Source organism: Armigeres subalbatus, unplaced genomic scaffold (assembly GCF_024139115.2).
Source record: "Armigeres subalbatus isolate Guangzhou_Male unplaced genomic scaffold, GZ_Asu_2 Contig1857, whole genome shotgun sequence".
Classification (NCBI taxonomy): Eukaryota; Metazoa; Arthropoda; class Insecta; order Diptera; family Culicidae; genus Armigeres; species Armigeres subalbatus.
In genome coordinates this window covers 206,803-228,884 of record NW_026942680.1, presented here as the reverse complement: position 1 = coordinate 228,884, position 22,082 = coordinate 206,803, and the positions used below count along the sequence as shown (strand labels likewise).

Below are 22,082 nucleotides of genomic sequence, written 5' to 3'. Positions count from 1 at the left end.
GTCATATCACGACAACCATGATGTTCCCAAGAGGATCTCTCTTTGTGATTGATACAGTTATGATACCAAAAATTGTTGATCGATACATAAATAAAGCTTTGTAATTTTAGAATCTAATTATTCTATTAAATCTCTGAAAATTGGGCACACTGCAAATGCCATTGCCAATGGTAAATATCCCTGAGTACCTGTTTTGGGACCAATAAAAAAAAGAGTGTGATACCGCCATCGGGGGTGACAATGGGTCATCGTTCTCACCGGTAGTTTAGAGGTAGTAGAGCAAAATCGTTCAAAAAGGTCTCTTATATTTTGGTCTGCTTGCCCTTGTAAGAAGCGACTAGCTCAAGGGTCAGGGTCGGCGCACCTTGCTTCGGAGGAGTCACGATCTCTCTTTAACTAGGGAAACATAGGCGAATCTTTAGTAGTTACTAAGGGTATCTCTCAACATAAAATGGAATATGGGAAAGAGATTTACTTAGGCATACGTATATTTAAAGAGATAAGATACATTTAAAGGGGGGGGGGCTGTAAAGGGGGGATTGTTGCGGCTGTTCAGGAACTGATGGAGCTCATGCAGCATAGTCAGGGGGGGGAGAATCCAGAAGCTTCGTACCTTGAATCACCGGCATACCTTTTTCCTCGATCCAAATGGACATAATTCGGTCAATTTCCCGACGTTCCACGCGCTCGCATACGGGGCCATAGTACATAGGATATTGGAATCTTGCAAGCGGGGACGAACCACGCGGACCTTGCAAGATCCTCACCGCCATAGCTGTGACTATGACTCTCCCGCAGCGTGTGACTCGGCAATTACTACACGCTCGTAAGTCACCAGCACGGGACTCGCCGGTACTGTGGATCGTGTTCGTGATCCCTCTACAGGAACGGCACCTCCAGAATCACAGAATAACTACCAGCTTAAAATATTTTCTGCAGGCCACCGCGAATCACCGGGGAATTATTTGACGATCATCCCGGTACACTTGATCACTCCGGTCTTCCTTTCCCGATCATCACGTCCACTTCATTCGGCTGTTTACCACGTTCTTCTCTTCCATATTTTCTGCCTTTCATACCAGTCCAGATTTTCCGCTTTACTCTCTCTCCTCTCTTTCGTCGGGTATCTCTCTCTATCTCTGTTCTTGCCTCTTTCGTCAGACATCTATTCCAGGGAGTCAGTACTGGCAACTTTGACGAGATATCATTAAGAGTAAAGAGATGTGAGCTATCCTAATGTATTTGTAAGGTTTTTATGTAAGGTCAAAATATATTTCAACTAATTTTAAAGCACAAAAATATGACAAAATGTCGGAAGTAATTATTTAGGGTATTTCAAAAATCTAATTTAATACAAAGCAATTAATCATCCTAACTATGAAAAATAGTGTGTGAAGTAGATCTGTTGTTTCCAAGTTGTTGGTAACACCCTCAGATGCATTTAATCTATTCTACAGGCCTTCTAAGTAGCTGAAACAGTGACGCATTCTTACCCCTATTTGACCCATTGTCACCCTCGACGACGGTACATCGAGATCGCCAGACTACTACCCATACCACAACCGTGATCATACCAGGATGGTGATTTCATGCATCAATATGGTACTGTCACGCATAATCATTTTTGTAGTGCGTGTTATTATTATAAAAATGCGACTTCTCTTAAACGACTGACCAAAAGTTGTTGAATGAGCCTATTTAAAGCCTAATTTGAACTCTTTTTTATTGAAAATAATGTTAAATCTAACTAATCCAAACTAAGTATGTTCAACTACACTTTGTTCTGGTTAATGAAATAAGGCTATTAAGAAATTCAAATTGCGCGTGTCTGATTGACAAAATTAAAGTGAAATTAAATTTATTTATACTTTTTAACTAGAAAAGAATTTTAACAGATCAATTAGTTACCTACATACAATACATTAATATGCGACGGTATACAACAAACGCCTTAATATATGCAATATCGGGATCAAGTGTGTCCAAACTGTGGGGGATCAAGTGTGTCCATGTTGAGTATTTATCTTGTTTTGTTTTTTGTATTTAATGGAGAATAACCATAGTTAACTGAATGAATTTATGCAATTCTACAATAATAAAACTGTGTCAAGTAAAAATTTGGTACGTTTTGTTTGGACATATTCAAAGTTATTAAACTTTTTTCCTTTGAAGAAAAAAAGGATTGAGAATGCTTAAATAATAAAACATCTCTAAAACCCATATACATAAAGTAACTAATATCAAATGTTACTCAGATTCAATAATCTATCTAACGGATCCGTTTGCACATATCACTGGTATAAAAATGTGATTAGTTTTCGAGAAAACAGGGGGGGATCATGTGTCCCCGGGGATCATGTGTGTCCAGTTTCCCCTACTGTTTGCATATTAGCAACAATTTTTTTTATATTATGATGTGCACACTCTAAATTACTTTGCTGGACTTGGAGTCCAGACACTAGGATAATTACCAATTGACCTGTTATATGTATTATTGAATATAAATTCTACCTTTGATAATAATTTATCCCATTTTTTAGATGAATCATAACATAATTTTGCAAGCATGGGGGTCAATGTCCGGTGTATAGGCAGCTGTTTTGATATGTTCAATTTGATTGATGTTGATGAAATTTTTGAATTTTTGAGATGTAAAACAGGCGTCTCTATCCGATATTATTAAATTAGGCTTACTATAAAAATTGATATACCTAATTTATCAAATGAGAAATCGTTTCATCTGAACCTGTAGATTTCGTGGGAAAAAGCTTTATGAATTTGGTAAATGCATCTTCTATTATAAACACATATTTCACTCTATTAGATGAAGGTAATAATCTAATCCATAATAATCTAAATGTATAGTTTTGAAACGTTTATCTCCTTTGTCAATGACTTGTACAAAACCCTCTTTTTTCCAGAAGGACTGTAAAATATGTATAGTAAACAATTATTTATGTATTTTTTGACATTTTTTTTCATTCTACAAAACCAATTGTTTTTTAATCTCAAACATTGTTTATCTATACCAATATGACCCCAATTATCATGGCTTAATTTATTGATATTATCAATAATTAACTTAGGAACTACCATTAAACGCTTAACACCATCTTTTCTAAAAAGTACTCCATTAACAAGTTCAATGTTTGGAAAAGGTGATCTTTCTAACAACTTTTTAATTTTTAATATTTTGTCGTCTTGTTCTTCAGCAATAATAATATTTCGTCTATGTCAAAATCTTGGAGAACATTCATTATTATATTTTCATAAGGACAACTATTATGCTCCGTTCTTGCATCTTCTAAGCACTTTTTGAACGTTTTCTCTTGGCGGCTAAAAGCATCTACTTGTTGCATTCTAGAGCCATCCCGGTACTCTAAATCAAAATTATAAATTTCCAAAAACATTGCAAATCTACAAATTTTTGGATTTACCTCTCCCTTAGCCAAAGTTTGTACTAATGCACTGCAATCTGTAAAAAGTTAAAGTATAATCCTGATAAATAAATATGAAACCTTGTGATAGCATATACTGTTGCCAGCGTCTCTAATTCGAAACTGTACAGTTTTGATTCATATTCATCCGTTTTTCTACTGAAGTAACAAACTGGATGGACTTCCTATCATTCTGTTTTTGAAGCAAAATAGCCCCAAATTCAAAAGAACTTGCATCACAATGAAATTGTGTTCGTAGTGTACGTCACTAGAACTGGCGGAGATATCAACTTATTTTCAGTGCATTAAAAGCATCTAACTGTTCCTGATTAAACACAATTTTTTTCAAAAGACAATACAAAGTTCTTGCAATAGTTGCAAAATTCTGTACAAACTTCCCAAAATAACTTGTAAGTTCCAAAAATCGTTGAACATCTTTGCAGTTGTTATGAAGGGGAAAGTTTGCAATACTTTCAATGTGAGACTGGGATAGATTAAATGTTCTTCAAAATTTTTACTGGTGATCATAATATCATCAATATATACAATAATTTTATCATCGTCAATCAATTCTTTGAAATACTGTTTATAAATCTTTGAAATCAAAATGCCCCTCCTCGAGTCGTACCCTTCGATGACTAATTTCGTCGATAAGGCTCATATGATTTTGATTCTACAATGGAACTGTCGAAGTATTCTTCCAAAATTAGATATTTTTAAATTTTTAGTTAACAAATTACAATGCGATGTTTTTGCTTTATGTGAAACATGGCTAACACCAGATGTAAACCTTCATTTTCCCGATTTTAACATCATTCGCCGCGATCGGGCAAATCCATATGGAGGGGTGCTTTTATGGATCAAAAAACAGCACTCCTTCTATAGGGTCGATTTTGCTCCGATGTCAGGCACCGAAGCTGTCGCATGTCAGGTGACTATCCGAGGAAAAGACCTCAGTATCGCCTCGATATATTTCCCTCCAAACACCGCGATATCTCGTAGAGATCTCTCGCACATCTGCTCGGTTATGCCCGAGCCACTGTTGCTCCTGGGAGATTTTAAATCCCACGGAACAGGCTGGGGGGAACTGTACGACGACAACCGTTCAACAAAGATATACGGCCTCTGCGACGATTTCTATATGTCAATTTTGAATACTGGAGAAGTTACACGAGTGGCTCCTCCAGTAAGAGATAGCCGTCTAGATCTTTCCATTTGTTCGAGCTCATTATGGTTGAACTGTACTTGGAAGGTGGTCCAAGATCCCCATGGTAGTGATCATTTGCCGATCGAAGTTTTAATTTCCAATGGACATAATCAATCCGCTTCTATCGACCTCTCATATGACCTCACAAAGCACATCGATTGGGGGGAATATGGGGAGGCCATCATTGATGGCATACAGTCGATAGAAACACTTACACCGCGGGAAGAGTACCAGTTTCCATCTCAGTTGGTTATTGACAGCGCTCTCCATGCACAACGCTGGCCGGTGCCAGGAGCTTCGGTTCGTAGGAAACCACATAGTCCGTGGTGGGACACCGCGTGCACACAGCTCTATCGTGCAAAATCCAACGCGTTTAAGGAATTTCGGAAACACGGATCGATCGTTCTTCACAAACGGTACATCGCGCTCGAGATCCAGTTCAAAAAGCTGGTCAAAGTTTATCGCGCGAAACCTCAATGAAAACTCTGTGGACCGTCGGGAGAAGAATGCGCAACGCGTCGTCCGTAAACGAAGATCGTGAAAGCTCGTCGCGGCGGATACTCGATATTGCAAAGAAAGTTAGTCCGGATTCGGTGCCGGTGAAGCAAGTGTCACGTGATGCTTTTGCTGACAGGGACGATATAGATAGGCCCTTTTCGATTATTGAATTCTCGCTTGCTCTCCTTTCATGTAACAATTCTGCTCCAGGGATGGATAGAATCAGGTTCAATTTGCTCAAAAACCTCCCTGACGTCGCGAAGAGGCACCTATTGAGCTTGTTAAACCAGTTACTGGAGTGCAACATTGTTCCGGATGATTGGAGGCAAGTGAGGGTGATAGCCATCCAACAGCCTGGAAAACCCGCGTCGGATTGTAATTCGTATCGCCCCATAGCGATGTTGTCCTGTCTTCGGAAGCTGTTGGAGAAGATGATTCTCTTCCAGCTAGACGAATGGATTGAATCGAATGGTTTGTTGTCAGATACACAATTTGGTTTCCGCAGGGGTAAGGGAACGAACGACTGTCTTGCGTTGCTTTCTTCAGAAATTCAGCTTACCTTCGCTAAAAAAGAGCAAATGGGCTCAGTGGTTTTGGACATTAAGGGGGCTTTTGATTCAGTTTGCGACGATGTCTCATCCGACAAACACCACGAGTGTGGACTTTCACCAATTTTGAACAACTATTTGTACAATTTGTTGTCAGAGAAACGTATGAGTTTTTCTCATGGTGACTCGGCAACTTCACGAATTAGCTACATGGGTCTCCCCCAGGGCTCATGGAGTCCTCTTCTTTACAATTTTTACGTCAGAGACATTGATGAATGTCTCATGCCAAATTACTCGTTGAGACAGCTTGCAGATGATTGTGTTGTATCCATTTCGGGGCCAACAGCGGTTGATCTGCAAGGACCATTGCAAGATACTTTGGACAACTTGTCTACTTGGGCCTTAAAGCTGGGTATCGAATTATCTCCGGAGAAAACTGAGATGGTTGTCTTTTCAAAAAAACATAAGCCTGCAAAGTTCCCGCTCCAACTGTTGGGTAAGGCAATCACTCATGGCATGTCTTCTAAATACCTTGGGGTCTGGTTCGACTCGAAATGTACCTTTGGGAAGCACATTGTGTATCTGACACAAAAATGCCAGAAAAGAATCAACTTCATGCGAACGATAACGGGAACTTGGTGGGGAGCGCATCCCGAAGATCTTATCACGTTGTACCATTCTGTCGGTTCTCGAATATGGTAGTTTCTGCTTCCAGTCTGCGGCTAAACACACATGCTGAAGCTTCAACGGATTCAGTACCGCTGTCTCCGTATCGCATTGGGTTGTATGAATTCGACTCATACGATGAGTCTGGAAGTACTTGCGGGAGTACTGCCTCTGACAGATCGTTTCGCGGAATTATCGCTCCGCTTCCTCATCCGCTGTGAGGTTCTCAATCCATTGGTCATTAACAACTTTGAGAAGCTGTTCGAACAAAACCCTCAATCTCGATTCATGAATATTTACCACTGGCATATGACGCTGGAGGTAAGCCCATCTTCGGTTGACACCAATCGTGCTAATTTCTTAGACTCTTACAGTTCCTCTGTTACTTTTGATCTGTCCATGAAGCAGGAGGTTCATGGAATACCAGACTTTCTTCGTGCGGAGGTCATACCTCCATTATTTGTAAGCAAATACGGGCATGCCAGCGACGAGAGAAGCTTTTTCACAGACGGGTCAAAAATGGATGACTCCACTGGTTTCGGTGTTTTTAACGTTTTTCATAGCGCCTACTTTAAGCTGAAAGAGCCTTGTTCCGTGTATACCGCTCAGCTAGCTGCTGTACACTATTCACTCGAGCAAATCGCATCCCTACCTCCTGACCACTTTTTCATCTTCACCGACAGTCTAAGTTCCTTGGAGGCTGTTCGGTCAATGAAACCTGTTAAGCACTCAGCGTATCTTCTAACCGGGATACGGAAAGCTTTGAGTGCTTTATCAAAACGGTCATGGCTTGGGTCCCTTCTCATTGCTCGATCCCGGGAAATGAGAAAGCGGACTCTTTGGCTAAGGTGGGCGCCGTGGAAGGTGATATTCACGATCGGCAAATCACCTTCGATGAATTTCTCTCATTAGTTCGCCAGGAAACCTTGATCAGCTGGCAGCAGAAATGGACAAATGGGGAGCTGGGTAGATGGCTGTATTCAATTCGCCCGCAGGTGTCGAAGCGTCCATGGTTCAAAAAATTGGATATAGGACGAGACTTCCTTCGAACCATGTGTTGTCTAATGTCCAATCACTACACTTTAAACGCACATATTTTCAGAGTGGGGCTTTTGGAAAGCAATCTCTGTGTTTGCGGCGAGGATTATCAGGACATTGATCATGTCGTGTGGGCGTGCGAGGAGAATCGCGGCCCCAGATCTGCATTAACTGAACATCTCCGGGTCCGAGGAAAACAACCAAAGCCTATTAGAGAAGTGTTGGCGGGCCTTGATCTCGAATACATGTCCCTCGTCCACCAATTTGTGAAAGTTGCTGATGTACGATTGTGATCTTAGTCTGCCCACCCCCTTGTCTGTCGTACCCCATATCGAATGTCTTCCTCTTGTTGTCCATTTCAATGTCTGTCGTTAACCCCTTTCGTATGTCTTCCTCTCATTGTTGTCTCCCAAAAAAATGTTTGTCCCGTTACAGATGTGAAACATCGCCAAGAATGTCAACTATGTGAACATCAACAACCTAATTACTTAAGCACCCTAAATTCCTTTTCTTTCCTACTATATTATTGTATTCGAGGTTAGGACCAAACCGCGAGTCTTTCGATTCCCCAAAACTAATATTATGTATAAGATTTAAGAAATGAATTGTTAAACTTGATTTCGGCTCCGTAACGCTTCACGGCAATTGAGCCTCCAAAATAAACGAAAGATTTAAAAAAAAATCTTTGAAAAACTGCAGGTGCCTTGCACAAACCAAACGGAACACGTAAATATTCATATTGTCCTTTCGGTGTTACAAATGCTGTGTACTTCGTTGAATCTGGCGCTATCCTAATTTGATGGATTCCAGATTTAAAATCTATGATATAATATAGAATAGAATAGTTTAATGTTTTAGAGTATCAATCAAATCATCAATAACTGTTTAAAAGTAATTATCTCGAACTGTATTCATGTTCAATTTCCTATAATCTATGCATAATCAGAAATCATTATCTTTTTTAGGAATAATTACTATAGGACTAGCATATGGTGAGTCACTCTCTTTGATAATTCCATCTTTCAAGAGCTCTTGAATTTTGGGATCAACTTTGTTTTTCTGTTCAAATGATAGTCTTCTAGGTTTACGGTAATAAAACTAATCAGTTCAGTGCGTGATCTCTCTTGTTTCGGACAGCAGAACGATCGCGTGGTCGGCCGAATTATTGTGTTCTGCATTGCGCGGCCTCTTGTTTCGAAGCGGACTTGGTAGTCATATGGCTACTGCTTCTGCCTCATACGCAGGAGGTCGTGGGCTCAATCCCAGGTCCGTTCCATTCTCCTACTTTGTATCTATCTCTTTATTTCTCATGTTCTAGCAATCGCTAGAACTGGAAATGGACTTCCATACCGTTTCCATTACTATTCCTATACCTTCAACTTGAGTATTCTATCAGTAATCTGCTAGAATTGGAAATGAACTATAGAGCTCGTTTTCTACATCCAATTAGAAATTCCATCAGTTACCTTCTCCTGTCTATCACATTGGCAGCTCGTTAACCAAGACGGACCTCTGCCTCTCCAACCTAACCCAGAAATTCCAACAATTTCCGCATGAACTCGTGGCAAGTGCAGAGGTATATTCGGCTTGCAGTGGGCGAGTGATTGCATCATAATTTCCTCCCCCTTCCCTATATTGACTTGCATTCTGACGTGGCAGGCGCCAGTATGACCTAACAAATGAGATCACCAGTACTTGTACATTGAAGATGTGTGCTAGTCCCAAGCAAACATCTGTTGGTTCCCTGTGCAAGAACAGCTGATCTGGTCATAATGGAGTAGCAACTACGAGCAGTCAATCAAGCTCAAGCTCAGGCTCAAGCTCAAATGATAGTTTTCTAGGTTTAAAATGGAAATATTCCTCTTTTTGCCTTTCTCGTACAACTAAGTTGTACCGAAAGGCTATCATTTCACTCCAAATTCGAACTTTTGATAAAAGTCCCGGAGACCCATAGTGTTATATACCATTCGACTCAGCTCGATGAGCTGAACAAATGTCTGTCTGTCCGTGTGTGCGTGTGTGTGTGTGTATGTGTGTGCGTGTGCACAAAATGCCATAAAAAACATTAGCCAAATTTTCACATAGAAACTCTTAACCGATTTTCTTGCAACAAGTTGCATCCGACAGAGACTAAAACGCTGTTGATCACTATTGAATTTCATAATAATTGCAAATTGCATAAATAGATAATATTAAAATAGTGATGAGACATAGTCACATAGAACAATAATGTGTTATGAAAAATGCCTTGCATCTATGAATATTTTATCCGTGGCTTCCCATTAAGAGTTTCATCGCACTATAAAGATGCTCGTGTTGCACGCATTTAGGCGTAAGTATGCTCTTCGTTCAGTTTCATAGTACTATGAAATTGTCCGAACGTCAAAATTCGAACATAGGAAATTCGAGAAACTTTTGGCAGCGCCATCTGTCGTCTACTAGTGTAAATTTTCTATCATAACATTAGACGGTGTAACTGTTTTGCCTTTCTTGTACATCATCGAGGTGTAAGCGTAAAGGCTACATTTATTACCTTTTTGCGCGAGAAAGGCACCATCACCGTTAGGTGGATTAATCTGGGTTTTTTAATTTAATATTCATCTCATATTCTGTAACAGGCTTTAATGGTTTTTGGTTTAAATAATACTTGTGTTTGAAACATTCTAAAAATTTTGCCTCATGGTTATCAGAGATGTTTCCGATATTTGAAAACAAAACTTGGTATGTATCTGAACTGATATTTGAAACTATTTTAGGATTTTTGTTCAAACACGATAAATTTTCAAACTGCACATACCTTTCTTTCGTTTTAAAAATTCGAATTCCAATTTGAATGATCGCACGAATTTCAGGACGCATGATTACATCTCTTCCGATTATGGCATCGAAAAGTCCCATGTGCTTGTCAGCAATAACGCGAAATTCAATTCTGAAATTAATATTTTGAATAATTATAACATCTCTATAGACGCCTAATATTTTGAGAATATTTGCACTAATACCGCGATATTTTTTTTTACTATCATCATGTTTAAATGTCTTAGATTTTGGATTAAACTGCGCCGTTTTAGTGAAATTGGACTTACTGTAGCACATAATGCTTTGAATATTTTGTTTTCATTAAAAAAGCTAACAACTATCAATTCCTAACGTCCATCTCCTACAACGTCATTTTTTACAGTGGATTCAGTCATGGATTCAGATGTAAGAACTTTTTTAGAGGTTTTCTCTTCTCGTCGATTCGTTCTCCGCATTGCATCACGTTTCTTCCAACAAAATGCTGCAATATGTCCAACTTGATTTCAGGAAAAACATTTCAATTACTTGACAATAATCAACAAACGTTTCAATAGAACCTGACCAAATCTTCTTCTCCAAACGCTTCCGTAACTCGAATCTGCTCAAAAGAAAATCGAAAAATTCCTGAAGACCTCTTGTAATTTCATTGTAACTTTTGAGCATGAAATCCGCTTGACCATGTAACCAGGACTGAGCTTTCCCTTTCAAGTTTCGGATGACAACTAGCTTCATTATGAAATCGTTTACGCCAAGAGCTAGATTCGAGTTTTCCAACACAGCTACGAAATGACTCACATCTTCTTCAGAATGTCCAGAAAACGACAGCAACAACTTTGAAACTTCTTCAGCACCGAAATGGACATGAAGAGGACTACAGTTTCTTGAGTTTTGTAGCAAAGTAGAGTTTCCAAAGTAGAGTTTAGAGTAATGAATTATTCGTTTGACCGTGCGGTAAGATGCGCGGCTACAAAGCAAGAACATGCTGAGGGTGGCTGAGGAATGCAGAAATGGTAACTTGGCTTAGAAACCTCGCAGTTAATAACTCTGAAAGTGCTTAATGAACTCTCTCTCTCTCTCTCTCTCTCTCCCTCTCTCTCTCTCTCTCTCTCTCTCTCTCTCTCTCTCTCTCTCTCTCTCTCTCTCTCTCTCTCTCTCTCTCTCTCTCTCTCTCTCTCTCTCTCTCTCTCTCTCTCTCTCTCTCTCTCTCTCTCTCTCTCTCTCTCTCTCTCTCTCTCTCTCTCTCTCTCTCTCTCTCTCTCTCTCTCTCTCTCTCTCTCTCTCTCTCTCTCTCTCTCTCTCTCTCTCTCTCTCTCTCTCTCTCTCTCTCTCTCTCTCTCTCTCTCTCTCTCTCTCTCTCTCTCTCTCTCTCTCTCTCTCTCTCTCTCTCTCTCTCTCTCTCTCTCTCTCTCTCTCTCTCTCTCTCTCTCTCTCTCTCTCTCTCTCTCTCTCTCTCTCTCTCTCTCTCTCTCTCTCTCTCTCTCTCTCTCTCTCTCTCTCTCTCTCTCTCTCTCTCTCTCTCTCTCTCTCTCTCTCTCTCTCTCTCTCTCTCTCTCTCTCTCTCTCTCTCTCTCTCTCTCTCTCTCTCTCTCTCTCTCTCTCTCTCTCTCTCTCTCTCTCTCTCTCTCTCTCTCTCTCTCTCTCTCTCTCTCTCTCTCTCTCTCTCTCTCTCTCTCTCTCTCTCTCTCTCTCTCTCTCTCTCTCTCTCTCTCTCTCTCTCTCTCTCTCTCTCTCTCTCTCTCTCTCTCTCTCTCTCTCTCTCTCTCTCTCTCTCTCTCTCTCTCTCTCTCTCTCTCTCTCTCTCTCTCTCTCTCTCTCTCTCTCTCTCTCTCTCTCTCTCTCTCTCTCTCTCTCTCTCTCTCTCTCTCTCTCTCTCTCTCTCTCTCTCTCTCTCTCTCTCTCTCTCTCTCTCTCTCTTTCTCTCTCTCTCTCTCTTTCTCTTTTTCTCTCTCTCTTTCTCGCGTATTCCAAACATCAAGAAGTTTCCATTTTCGGCTGATGCTGATGTGGTCGATTTGATTTACTATAAAGCCGTCACGGGTCGATGAGGGAAGAGCGATCCCCAAATCACCATGCCATTATTTCCACAGAATTCTGCGAACACCTTTCCGTTTTCGCTCATTTCTCTGAGACCATAGTGTCTCATAAGGCGCTCATGGTTCGAGTTGTCGGATCCGATCTTCGCATTGAAGTCGCTCAAACAGATCTTGATATCACCCTTCGGAATTCTATCTACGACGGTATTGAGTTGACTGTAGAAGTTCTCTTTGTCTTGCAGATCGGCAGCATCGGTTGGCGCATAACATTGGATTATAGAAAGGTTTTGGACCCGTGTTCTAAATCTGGCAACGATTATCGTTCTGTGTTCTCCAAAGGAAACACATCATCAAGGTAACCCGCCAATAATGCCTCTCTCGCCTATCATGCATGCACCAACCTGAGACTTCCATGTATCCCGAACGGCCGCAACGATAAAAGAACCCCCCCCCCCCCTCCACACCTTTATATCGATCTCCTTAAAATAAATATAGGTTTCTGAATGTATTTGTAACTATTGTCTTTATTAGAAAAAGTGTCTTAATTGTTTTGTATTGGTCCACTGTTGTAACAAAGTTAAACCAAGAAAGTGTGTCCTCCCGAGAACATCGACCCTGTAAGGAACCCCTGTGCTATTCGATTCTTACAACCTCCTTGGTGAACAGACGCTCGATCAGTCGGGTCAAATCAGTTTAAAGTCCCACCCAGCACCAGGACTAGGCTAGTGCGCTTTGAGCGCCACACTGTTGCCTTGATAGGGTCTGCTTGCGGACACATGTAGCTTTTTAAAGAACCATTGCGTAGCCCCGTTCAATTAATTGCCTTGTGCAAAAGAGAGTCCCCTCAACAGGGGTGACATTGCGCATCTCGAATCGAATCACTCGATTCGTAAGTTTTTCGATTCGTTTCGAAAAAATTGCGGCATTATGTATTTCGTTCGACTTCATTCAGTCGCAGTACAAGTTTTCGAATGGTGTTGTACTAGTTCAATCGAGTATGTTCTGTCAAACGGAATGTAAACAGAGAGAATAAGAGATAGCTGTCTCCGTGTTTAGTATGCCGCCTGCAGGAGAGACAACCTTCAGCGCATGGCGAATGTGAGTAAACAGAGAGAATAAGAGTAATTTCATCTGCGTGTAGTATGTTGCCTGTTGGAAAGGCATCCTTCATGGCATGAATTGACAGTTAATTTATAAACAAGCAAATTGTGCTCGATGACTTTAAAAAGCAATATCATTTATTGAGCAGTTGCAACCGATTAAAACATTATGCCGATACGACATGTTTTGTAAATTGAGATATTGTTACGACACAAATTATAAGTTTTATGTTTATTCGAATTTATTTTTACGTAGATCTATATACATAAAAATGAATTTCTGTCTGTCTGAACCTTAGAAACTACTGAACCGATCGGCGTGAGAATTTGTATGGTGGGGTTTTTGGGCCCGGAGAAGGTTCTTAAGATGGTTCGAGACCCCTCCCCGCTCTAGAAGGAGGGGCTCCCACACAAATGAAACACAACTTTTTGCTTAACTGTCTCTGATCATAAATAATAAATAATTTTAGGCGAAACGTAGTTCGTCGGGTCTGCTAGTTGTGGAATAAGCACGTTTTTACGCAGATTTTCCTCATGGATTTTTAACGCGGTTTGAAATCGTTATGAAATACGTGAAGACTGCGAAAAACCAATTTTAGTTGAAGTCGTTTTTACGCGGATTTCGGGATAATTGTTTTCCTCAAGAAACAATAATAAAACATTTAATATAATTAAAAACTTTCAGCAAGAAATGACTCTCGAACAACATTCGAAAGCTAAAAAGGTGACGAGTGTTCTTCATTCGACTTGAGTCGTTTTTCAGTGTGCTATCGAGCATCCATAATGCCAAAACATCTCGTTATTCTTGTACCTCCTCGAGCATACTCGAACGATGAGTCGTTTTCGAGATCGAATCGAAACCCGTAATGCCAAACATGTTCGACTCGATAGAATTACGTTCGAATCGAGATGCACAATGCCACCCCAGGTTTCGATGTTATTGGGTCGGGTAGAAACTTTTATATCTTCCAACCCCATGCTAGCCGATTTATTATCTCAGGTATCTGGTTGGAGATACACATTCTCCATTTGCTAAAACCATGCCTGTAGTATGAAAAAGAAAAACTATTATGTAGTATACTGTGGTATTAACAGCTTTGAAAGTTGTGCTTAGATTTTTCATAAGCAAAGTATCTTGCAGATCCGGGTTTCTTGATGGGATGGACTTGTTTTATTTTCAATAATATTGTTTACTCCTATACCTATATATTATATGAGATTTTATGAAAAATATTCTAGTATTAAAAGAATTTTGGAATATTTTAAAGCCAAATCTAATGACGTTCGTTATTTCAGAACGTGTTGCTGAAACCGGGTACCCAGATGCGAGGCATGTTCGAAGAACTTCCGTTTCCCCTTGATTTCAAGTTGTACCTGTTCGATGTGATCAATCCGGACGAAGTCATGCAGGGCGGTAAGCCTCACGTGCGGGAGATAGGTCCTTATTATTTCGAGTAGGTGCCATAGCGGATGCCTCCGATGTCAATGCGGGGAAATTTAATTCATTTCACCATAGGGAATGGAAGGTGAAGTACGACACCGAGGACAACATCGAGGACGACACGCTGACTTTCACGCTACGGAATACCTGGATTTTTCGGCCGGACGTGTCCGCCCCTCTAACGGGAGACGAGATCATTACCATTCCCCATCCATTGGTTTTGGGAGCTTTGCTGATGGTCCAGCGAGATCGGGAAGCGATGATGCCACTGGTGTCAAAAGGGATGAACATTATTATGGATCCATTGACGACGGGCTTTCTGACGACTCGAGTTATGGATCTGCTGTTTGACGGAATTTATATCGATTGCAGCAGCCACGAATTTTCAGCAAAGGCGCTTTGTTCGGGATTGGAATCGGAAGGAGCAGTGTCGCCTTACAATGAGACTCATTTCGTGTTTTCGCTGTTTGGGATTGTACTGCTTTATCTGTGTTGAATCACGTGTTCAAGTTTCTGACCCCACTACTTTCAGAGAAACGCAACTGATGCTGGTCGGTGGTCAGTGTATCGAGGGGTCAAGAATATAAAGGATCTAGGACGGGTAGTGACTTATAATGATGAAACCGAAATGGATATGTACGATGGTGACGAGTGTAATAAATTTGTGGGAACGGATTCGACCATTTTTCCTCCATTCCTGACAACTAAGGATAAGCTGTGGGCTTGGTCACCGGAAATTTGTCGCTCGATGGGAGCGTACTATTTCGGCAAATCCAAATACGCCGGTCTGCCGATGAGTTTCTTCAAGTTGGATTTCGGTGATTTGAAGGTATGTTGATGAACGGTTATAAATTTGCGTGCTTAAAGAAAAAAATAATCCTAAGAACGAACCGGAACACCACTGCTTTTGTCGAGATCCGCCGGACGACTGTCCACCGAAGGGAACAATGGATTTGAGCCCCTGCTTGGGGGCACCTTTCATCGGTTCGAAACCGCATTTCTACGATGCTGATCCGGCACTGTTGGCTGCCGTTGATGGACTGACGCCCAATGAGAAGGACCACGACATGTACATCCATTTTGAGTTGGTGAGGACCTAAACTAGAAGATGGCCAATATGGGCCAATATGTGATATTTTGATTTTTTATAGCTTTCAGGAACGCCTGTTTCGGCTGCCAAGCGTTTACAGTTCAGTATGGAACTTGAACCAGTTCGGGATCATCCGGTGCTCGGAAATCTTCCGAATGTTATTTTGCCATTGTTCTGGGCCGAAGAAGGTGCATCGCTCAACAAGACCTGGACCAACCAGCTCAAATATCAGCTGTTTCTGTGAGTAACAAATAATTGACAATTAATTTATTCAACTTATTATTCGGCAACTCGACTGTACGAAGGTCATTTTTTTGTTAAATATCTTGTTTCGAAAAATAATCCATGTGTTTTGGGAGCGACTCGAACCCTCTACTTCCTGCTCTCTAGATAGGCGTGATAACAACAACATACACAACAAGATCACTTAAGGCTCTATAAACCGTAATCAAAACGATAATGATGATGATTTTATTCGAATACGCACTAATACTAATCCAGTTTTGAATTTAAGTTAATATTTTAGGGCTATTTACCGACTTACCTCCATCATTGCATATTCATTGCATTTTCACATTAATTTTTCACTATTATCAATTAGTGACTGGGAAAGAAATGTTGCATCAAGGATCTGGCTTTCTCAGTCTCTGGGTTGATCAAAACGGCTATATTTTGAACTGGCCTGACGTTTCGGTAGGATGTATTCTGCCTTTTTCAAGAGAAAATTATCAGTCAACTGTTTTTCGTTTTAAAAGATATGTCTCAAGTTTCAAGTTTTTGCATACAAGAAGCCCAAAAATATGAAACAGACATATCTTTTAAAACGAAAAACGATTGACTGATAATTTTCCCTTGAAAAAGGCAGAATACATCCTGCCGAAACATCGGGCCAGTTCAAAATATAGCCGTTTTGATAAACCCAGAGACTGAGAAAGCCAGATTCTTGATGCATTATTTTTTACATATCTAAACTTACTACTGTTGAGGAATTGCTGGAAAAACGCTGAAAACTACTTTTTTCCTTGGCTAACATTCGTATGTTCTCCGAACGCATACTGATTTCGAACATTCGCATCAAACAAATACACATCCATATGATTTTTCTCTTGATTTTTTCTACTGTTTTCTTTTCTTTCTATCACTCCTAAACACTATTCGTTAACAAAGTTTCACATTTTTCTTTAATGCTGAACACCAATTAGCTCACTACACGTAGAATGCCCATATGAAAAGTTCACAAAGGAGGACAATTCACCCGAATAGAGCGAAAAAGAAGGACATTTGGTTAAAAAAGGAGGACAATAAAAACATTGATCGATTTTTAGTTTTTAATATGATTAAGAATATTATATTTATTTGATTTTTGCACACTAAAGTCTATTGGATGTAGAGGTGTGCGCCGGTCCGATATTCAGCGGCGGCATTATCGGCGTTATGCCGAAAGCCATTTTAGCCGGCAGTGGGGGCGGCGTGAATCTGCGTGGGGATTTTTTATTACGTTTCTTTAAGTTTCTCGAGATATTTTCTTTTTTTTTCGAGATATTTTCATGACATTAACGGAAGAATCTTTCGAATTTCGCCTTAAAAATCTGATGAACATCTCCAGAAAATTCTTCAAGTTTTTCCAAAATATTCATTTGGAAATTATCTCCGGATTTTCCAAGCGAACTACTTTGAAGTTTCGAAAATTCTTTGGAATTACCAACAGAAGCTCTTTGGAATTACCAAAGACATTTTTTGGGAATCTCAGAATATCCACTGAAAGTTCCTGTTGAGTTTCTGTTAAGTATTTTTTTAAATTCATAAAGAAAGTTCTTCATAATTGTAGAAGAATGCGTCTGGTAGAAAGGGTTTTTTACGTTTGATTTCTCAGTCTACAATAACAAGGACGACTAGTTGGGCATGGCCAACGTTAAAACAGAAAATTCTTCAGAATATTCGTGGGAGACTCGAAGGAGATCTCAAGGGAAATTCTCTGGAATTTTCTCGAGAAATTTCCTGGAATATCAACGTAAAGTTCTTAAGAAATTTCACACAAGATTGTTCAAAATGTAGATTTCATCAAAAAAAACGCAGATTAATCCACCTAGCGTTAGTGGTGCCTTTCTCGCATTTAGTTAAGACACCAACCTTATATGGCGCTTCTATAGTTCGATTTCTTCATAACTTTTAAACGCAATGACCGATCGTTATAAAATTCAATAGTGATCAACAAGGCTTTGTCCCCTGTCGAATGAAACGAGAAAATCGGTTAAGGTTACTCCTGACGGAGTCCAAGTTTCAAAGTGCTCGCGCTTTCGGGGGCACACCACTCGATACGGAAGCAACACACAACTGTCATTTTTATTATTTCACGCATGCTGTGACGCAGCAAAGCTAAATCAACAAAAATGACAGTTGTGCGCCGCCTCCGTATCGAGTGGTGTGCCCCCGAAAACGCGAGCACTTTGAAACTTGGATTCCGTCAGGAGTGACCTTAAGGATTACTATACGAAAAGTTGTCTAATGTTTTTTATAGCTTTTGTGCACACACATACACACACGCCCGGCACCAAAGTGCCTTATCTGTGCCAGCAGAAAGCAAGCCTGGGTGGGTCTTCGTGTCCCATCGGAGAGAAAAATAAGAATAAGCCGTGTAAGTAACACAGCTGAATCTTAACCACTGTGCAACTGCCCAGCAGCTGTTGTGGCAGTCGGTCTCGGAGTCGAGGACTGATGTCGCCCTCCTGTCCGACCCGTACAACGTCCCTGTCGATAACGGCAATTGGGTGGCGGACAGGTCTAGGATGGCGGCTATTTGCACGACGGGACGGTACCCGATCCAAGAGGTGATACACTCCTCTGCTGAGGGTGTCGCGATAGCTAAGATCAATGGTGTGTTCTATTGTAGCTGCTATGCCCCACCAAGGTGGCCATTAGAACAGTTCAACCAGATGATAGATAGGCTATCGTCTGACCTAGTGGGTCGTAAGCCGGTCGTCATAGCAGGAGGTTTTAACGCTTGGGCAGTGGAGTGGGGTAGCTGCTGCCGAAGGGATCGAAGGGGTCAAGCGTTACTAGAGGCGCTAGCGAAGCTCGACGTAGTGCTAGTCAATGATGGTTCCGCTAGCACGTTCAGAAGGAACGGGGTCGAGTCATGGATTGACGTAACGTTTGTCAGTCCTGGTCTGGCACCAGACTTGGACTGGAGGGTGGACGAGGGCTACACCCATAGTGATCATCTAGCAATTCGCTTTAAGATCAACTATGGCGTGCAACATCCGAGGTCCGGGGATCCCTGTCAGGTCCGGGGGTGGAGAACCAATCACTTCGACAACGAAGTTTTCACCGCGGCCCTGGGACTGGAAGCCAACACTGAAGGTCTAAGCGGGGATGCGTTGGTAGCTGTCCTATTACGCGCTTGTGACGCCATCATGCCGAGGAAAGCCTTGCCGAAAAATGGCAGACGCCCGGTATACTGGTGGAGTCCCAAGATTGCGGCTCTTCGATCAACCTGCTTCAAGGCTAGACGAAGGATGCAACGTGCCCGCACCGAGGATGAAAGAGCAGACCGCCGTGAAGTGTTTCGAAATGCGAAACTGGCCTTTTACAAGGCCATTAAGAGCAGTAAGAGAGCGTGTTTCGACAACCTATGCGAAGGAGCCAACGCGAATCCGTGGGGTGACGCCTACAGGATAGTGATGGCCAAGACCAAAGGGAGCTCTTCACCCTCTGAACGGTCCCCGGATAGGTTGGCGAGGATTATCGAGGTACTATTCCCGTCTCGAGCCACAAGTCCCTGGCCTCCTGCACCACAAGGCAATATGGGTGCGGCCGAAATGGTGGCTCCAGTGACGAACGAAGAGTTACTCGCGGTGGCCAAATCCCTGGTAACGAACAAAGCTCCAGGGCCTGATGGAGTTCCGAACAGCGCTCTCAAGGCAGCAATCATAGCGAACCCGAATATGTTCAGGCTAGCTATGCAAAGATGCCTAGATGAGTGTAGATTCCCCGAAAGATGGAAAAGACAGAAACTGGTGTTGTTGCCGAAGGCCGGGAAGCCGCCAGGCGACTCATCGGCGCATAGACCAATCTGCCTAATAGACACGACGGGCAAGTTGCTAGAGAGGATCATCCTCAACAGGCTGACCCCGTACTCAGAGGGTACGAACGGCCTGTCTAACAATCAGTTCGGTTTTCGCAAGGGTAAGTCCACGTTGGACGCTATTAACTCGGTGGTAAAGACCGCCGAGATTGCGATCCAACAGAAAAGGCGAGGTATTCGATACTGTGCGTTAGTGACACTTGATGTGAAGAATGTATTCAACAGCGCAAGCTGGGATGCCATCGCGCTCTCGTTACACTGGCTGAGCCTGCCGGTGGGCCTGTACCGGATTTTGGAAAGCTATTTCCAGAAGCGTGTACTATTATACGAGACCGTTGCCGGTCAGAGAAGCGTACCTATTACCGCAGGAGTTCCGTAAGGTTCAAAACTGGGCCCGGTACTATGGAACCTTATGTATGACTGGGTTCTGAAGCTAAAGCTCCCTCCTGGTGTTAAGATCGTCGGCTTCGCAGATGACATAACCTTGGAGGTCTACGGGGAGTCAGTTTCCGAGGTAGAACTGACCGCAACATAAGACGGAGGTGGTTATCGTCAACAACCGCAAGTCGGTTCATCATGCAGTGATTCATATGGGAGACGTCGCGATCGCATCAAAGCGGAGTTTGAAGCTCCTCGGGGTCGTAATAGACGACAAGCTGACCTTCGCCAGCCATGTCGACTACGCGTGCAAGAGGGCTTCGACTGCTGTTGCGGCATTATCGAGGATGATGTCCAACAGTTCCAAGGTGTGTGCCAGTAGACGTAGGCTACTGGCAGGCGTTGCCGTATCTATTCTTAGGTACGGCGGCCCGTCCTGGGCGAGAGCTCTGGGGGTAACCAGTTACCTGCGGAAGCTGGAGAGCACGTACCGCTTAATGTGTCTCAGAGTGATATCTGCCTACCGCACGATATCACACGATGCAGCTTGCGTGATTGCGAGCATGATGCCAGTCGGGCTGGTCATCCAGGAAGACGAGGAGTGTTTCGAGCTACGTGGCACCAGAGGAGCCCGCGAACGCATCAGGGTGACTTCGGTTGCCAGATGACAGCGCAAGTGGGATAACTCTTCTAAAGGTAGGTACGGCTGATACCTAATATATCGATCTGGGTGGAGAAACCCCATGGGGAAGTTCACTTCTATCTGGCACAATTCCTGTCAGGACATGGCTGCTTCCGGCAGTACCTCCACAGGTTTGGGCACGCGAGCAGCCCCGTCTTCCCTGACTGCCCAGGTTTTGACGAAACTGCAGAGAACATGCTGTTCGTATGTCCTCGTTTCAACGTCGAATGAAGAGCTATGCTAGACGTTTGCGGTCGGGACACAACCCCGGATACTCTTATCCAGAGGATGTGCCAAGTGGTGGAGAAGTGGAACGCAGTTTCGACTGCAACCACTCAGATTGCCTGCAGCTTGCAGAGAATCTGGCGCGCCGAGTAGCAGTCGACAAGCATGACTAACTTGTGATTGGTTAGTTAGAGCGAAAACAGGCTGAGCGCGGGGAAGTGAATGAGAGGTTTGCACATGTCGAGGTAAGAGTGTCGCAGCGGGTGGCAACCGCAGTCGCCACCACGAGGCATGGTAGAAGAGTGACCGCATAGGTGTTAGTATGGACTGCATATAGGAGGGTCGTAGCGTAGAACTGTTGGTACCTATCGACACCTCTAGGCATGGCAGAGATGAGTAGAGTGAGCATCCAAGTCAGACTCGCGTGACATGTTAGAGGTGAGCACCCAAGTCAGACTCGCATGGCATGTCAGAAGTGAGAACCTAAGTAGGTCCAACATGGTGTGTCAGAGCATGTGTCAGGAGGAGTGGCAGGGTGTGCTAGAGTGAGCACCCAAATAAGGCTCAGATTTGTGTGCTAGAGCGTGAATCAGGTGGTAGGATGAGCATTCAAGTTAGTCTCACATGGTGGGTAAAGGGTGAGCACCCAAGTTAGACACACATGGTATGTTAGTGGTGAGCATCCAGGTAAGACTCATATGGTGCGTCAGAAAGAGTGTCAGGGTGTGTCAGAGGGTATGTTGGAGAGAGCACCCAAGTAAGACTCATAAGGGATGAGTATCTGTATGAGTGTGAATGAGCGAGTACATTAAGTACTGCCTATCCCCCAGAAGTAATGCTGGGAGGCAGTTCCTGG

The 22,082-nt window shown here is 42.5% G+C and overlaps 1 protein-coding gene across 1 annotated transcript in view; it reads left to right on the top strand.

Moving 5' to 3' along the window:
- Positions 1-22,082, top strand: part of LOC134203452 (uncharacterized) — a 57,208-nt gene that overhangs the window by 3,774 nt on the left and 31,352 nt on the right. Inside the window, 5 exon segments of the mRNA XM_062678330.1 lie at positions 14,623-14,780; positions 14,843-15,242; positions 15,300-15,596; positions 15,652-15,855; positions 15,919-16,097. Of these exon segments, the coding sequence (XP_062534314.1) occupies positions 14,623-14,780; positions 14,843-15,242; positions 15,300-15,596; positions 15,652-15,855; positions 15,919-16,097 (1,238 nt within the window).